Genomic DNA, 4,064 nt, shown 5'->3' on the forward strand with positions numbered 1-4,064 from the left:
GAGTCACGGGTAACACTGCCCATCATGATGCCTGGATGTATATGACTTTATATATATAGGTTACATTAAGGCTCAGTTATGATGGCTGACTTTTGTCCTATCGGTTGACTTAAGAAATGACCTCCGTTTCTTTCTCAGTCATATAGATATCCATGGCCCTCTCTGTTGGCAATCATAGTGCAACGCACTGGAGTGCTAAAAAAACATGCTCATTTCCAATTGGCTACTGATTCTGGGACTGTTGCCGTGGAAAATGTATACAGAAATAAAGAGATCATTACAAGCTTTGTGTATCTGAGGGACAATACACATTTGTGGGACACCATGAGGTAACAAACACTTGTTAACGGTCCAAGCTAAAGCCTTTTCTACATAGTAACAAGATTAATCAACTGCAGTCACAGGACAGAGCAGCACATTCTCTGCAAGCACAAGACAGAATGGCAACAGCCATGCAATGATCAGCAGCATAAGATTAGTTCAAATGTAAATGGCCTTCGATACAAATGTTGTGGTCTGCAGTATGACTGAAGTAACAGACCTTTTGACTCCAGACCAGCAAATGTTCTGGCTCTCTCAAGCACCTCACTGACCAAAGCAGTCAGCTTAAAAGTAAAGACACCCTGGTCTTTAACACCATATGAGGGTGTCCTTATTGGATGAACCAATAAGACCCAATCAAGATTTAGGTTGTTAACAAACTGCAACGCACTTAAGAGTTTACCCATTGCACATGAAATTATGTAACGTGCCAAGAGTCACAGGCAATCCAGCCACATTCTAATCAAATCTACAGTTCACACTACATTCTACAAAAGCAACACAGGAAACCCACAAATGTGGAGGGAAAGAATCCAGAGTCAGGTGTGTTTTAATGCTTTATTCAATAGTTGTACTGCATTACAGTTCAATATAAAATTCTTTTGAAATATTTTCGGACAAAGACATAGAAATTAGTGGTTTTACAATACCATGACATATGGAGAGCGTATCTGCGTAAAGTGATACATCAAGTCACATGTAAAATCTTACACAGCTGAACAGAGTTGGGATACAAGAAACCAAGGCACGCTGTATGACATCAGGAGTGTATCAGAGTAACAAGGGGCCAAAGAGAAAAAAACACTTAAGGGGCCAAAAGGACAAGCCAATAGAAAGGAGGTACAGAATTGCCAGCATTCAATGTCTCCTATAGTCATAACGGTCTGGACCTGGATGTGGGTCCATAACCCCAATCGTCCCCAAATCCCCCTCTCTCCCACCACCTCCCCCCCAAGAGTGGCATATGCATACACTCAAAACACAAAGACTGGGTCAACATGTAGAATCCTGAGTGCACAATACAGGGTGCTGGAAATGCAGCAAGTTGATGCAGGCCCCTGTTGATGGCACAGACTATCGAGGTTAATAGTCTAATTAAATCAACTTAAAAAGTTACATGGGGCTCTCCTGATCTTACATCACAGCACCTTTATCTTATTTCTGAGTCGCGTGGCCATTACAGAGCAAGCTACATGGGCAGAGGTTAGATTCAAGAATGGTTTACCATTTAAAACACTGTTGGCAGTGTGTGGCTGGGTGGGAGCACATTACTGAACCACAGATCAAGCTGTAGCAGAAAAGAAAAGGAAGTCACAAGTTAGTCATTTCGATGAGCCGTGGCCTATCAAAATGGTAGCACAGGAATCTAGACACCCTGTAGCTGTGCTGAGGTTACAGCCCATTCCGCTCCCCTTTCAAAAATGTGCTCCTAGGAGCAGTGTTCCAACATGTAACTCCCATGTCTATCTCATGAGGCTTCCACCCCCGATCTCCCTCTTGTAACGATTCGTGAGGTGGTCAGCCTGCACTGTGAGCTTGGACAAGACTCCAAACAGTCCCCTTAGATGGAAGTGAAACTCGCCCTCAAGATCGGAGTCATCCTCGGGCGGCACGCCGCTCTTCTCCTGGTGCTCCTCCTGCTTGACTGCCATTTCCAGGAAGCTGGCACCGCTGCTCATCTCTCGTTTCAGCAAGCCCCACTCCATATCATTTTTGATAGACTTGAGCAGAAGATAGTGTTCGTACATGTCCCTTTGTTTACTCGGTATAGCCGGTTCGTTATTGTTGTGATTAACGGGCTCTTTACTCTCCTGCTCCTCCAACGGTACGTCCCTAAGCAGGCTTGGCACCATGATGGTCTCGTCCATGTTGTTGGCTGCAGCCATGAAACGGTTCATCACGTTGAGGAGGGAGTGCTTGTTGCAGGGGTCGCTGCTGATTTGCATCATGGTGAACGGAGACTTCGGGTACAAGGTGTCCTGATTAAGATGGAGACTTGAGTGTAGAGCTGGAAATTGAATCCAATTGATAAAGCCTGTGTTAGAAAATAAAAATAAATTTCAATTGTATGAACAAATATACAAATTCATAGCACAAGACAATGCGCTTCCTTTTTAGATTGAAGCATGCAAAGGCTGTTCTACCTTCTAGAATTAGACACTAGAAAACACATTTAACCTAATCTATGAAATCACAGACCTAGAGGCTAAAACTGTGTCGCAGGGGCATTAAGAGCTTATCCAACTCTTATAGGAACGAATACAACAGCCTCAAAGCCCATTACGTTAGGCAACACAGGACACATTCGTTTACATTCGAAAACGTGTAATAAAAAACGTTTTCGGAAAAGCAAATGTGTAGCAAAGCACTTCAGTTGGCACCCCTTAGTTCCGGGAGAAAAAGTAGCTAGCCATGTCAGATAGCACAAAATGTCCTCAATTCATTTGACCTTGCAGCCCAAGGGAAAAGAATGAGTAACACCAAAATAACATGAAACTGTTCCATTGCAATTCTTACCTAGATCAGCTTCTGGTGAGAAACAAATGATGGGTAACTCTTGCGTTTATTCGAGTTGCTCTAGCATTATTTATGGTAACTCCCAACCCTGGAGAAGACAATCAGCTTCCTCACACTCTCACAGCTGAGCAGGGGGTTTTATATGGAGGATGCCGGCAGGACTGACGGCCGCGATAACCAATCAGAGAAGGCCAGAATGGCAGTGTTTCCCTGGAAGACACTAGAGTTGCGCCGAAGATATCGTGGTTCCACTTAACCTCTGATTCAACTGTCTTTTAGTGTTCCATGCAGGTTATGCTATCATTGTAAAAACGTTAACAGCGAAAGCAATTTACCATTTAAATGACCCATCGACTGTGTCTAAAAATAACCATCTTATTCCATTTGCAAACGAAATCATTGGTTTTATTGAGCCGGAGAACCTACATATTGTGCTATAGGCTATATAGCAGAGTGACGCGTGAAGTGCACCAGACACAGGATTTTTTTGTGATTAATATAACAAAATGGGCACAACTTTTTTGGATCAAACATGAGAACGTAGATCACACACCTTTGACTGTGTAGACTGGTTACTCATGAAATGGACGAGTAGTTCTTTGCTGCCCCCTTCCGTATAATCTGCGCAATATATATTTTCACAGACACGAGGTAGGCCTTCCACACCTCTCCTCACCAGACCCAATATACTACTATACGGGTGTAGGCCTACTATCTAGCGTATTCCAAATTATCATGCACATTTGATTTAAGTGTCATAAAACTCATGGATGGTATTGTCACTTTAGATCACTGAATCAATCTCAGATAGCCTACCTATGATAATTAGTTTGCCAGGTAAGCCCAAGGAAAACTAGCCTACTTTAAAAGAATGTTTTATTAAGCATGCCACAGGTTTCAAGCAATATGGGAAAGAAAAGGGATCTCTCTGCTGCACTGCAGAAAAGCATGACACTGTCCACTACCTTAGACAAGGTATGAAATCATTGGATATTTCCTGAAAACGTATGCGTGATCATCGTACTGTGAAAAAAATTGTTGCTGATTCATAGCACATGCAGATTCGTGCAGCCAAAGGCATAATAAGGAAGGTTTCTGCCAGACAAATGCATAGGGTTAAGAGAGTAACTGCTAAAAATGCCATTGCAAAGCAGCAATCAGGTATTTGGTGCCTCTGGAGTCCCGCGAACCTCAAGGTGCAGGATCCTCAAGAAGTCTGCAAGTAG

The 4,064-nt window shown here is 43.0% G+C and overlaps 1 protein-coding gene across 1 annotated transcript; it reads right to left on the reverse strand.

Annotated features, from left to right (window-relative positions):
- Positions 1-865: 865 nt before the first annotated feature.
- Positions 866-2,962, reverse strand: mid1ip1l (MID1 interacting protein 1, like). The gene is made up of 2 exons (XM_062524516.1): positions 2,839-2,962; positions 866-2,356 (listed from the first exon to the last, which is right to left on the reverse strand). The coding sequence occupies exon 2, from the start codon at positions 2,268-2,270 to the stop codon at positions 1,785-1,787; it is 486 nt and encodes a 161-aa protein (XP_062380500.1). The 5' UTR covers positions 2,271-2,356; positions 2,839-2,962; the 3' UTR covers positions 866-1,784.
- Positions 2,963-4,064: the final 1,102 nt, after the last annotated feature.

This window comes from Sardina pilchardus, chromosome 21 (genome assembly GCF_963854185.1).
Source record: "Sardina pilchardus chromosome 21, fSarPil1.1, whole genome shotgun sequence".
In the NCBI taxonomy this organism is placed as follows: Eukaryota; Metazoa; Chordata; class Actinopteri; order Clupeiformes; family Clupeidae; genus Sardina; species Sardina pilchardus.

Bases quoted from the DNA above. Each gene is read 5' to 3' on its own strand.
- mid1ip1l (XM_062524516.1), bottom strand. From the start codon at position 2,270: ATGATGCAAATCAGCAGCGACCCCTGCAACAAGCACTCCCTCCTCAAC.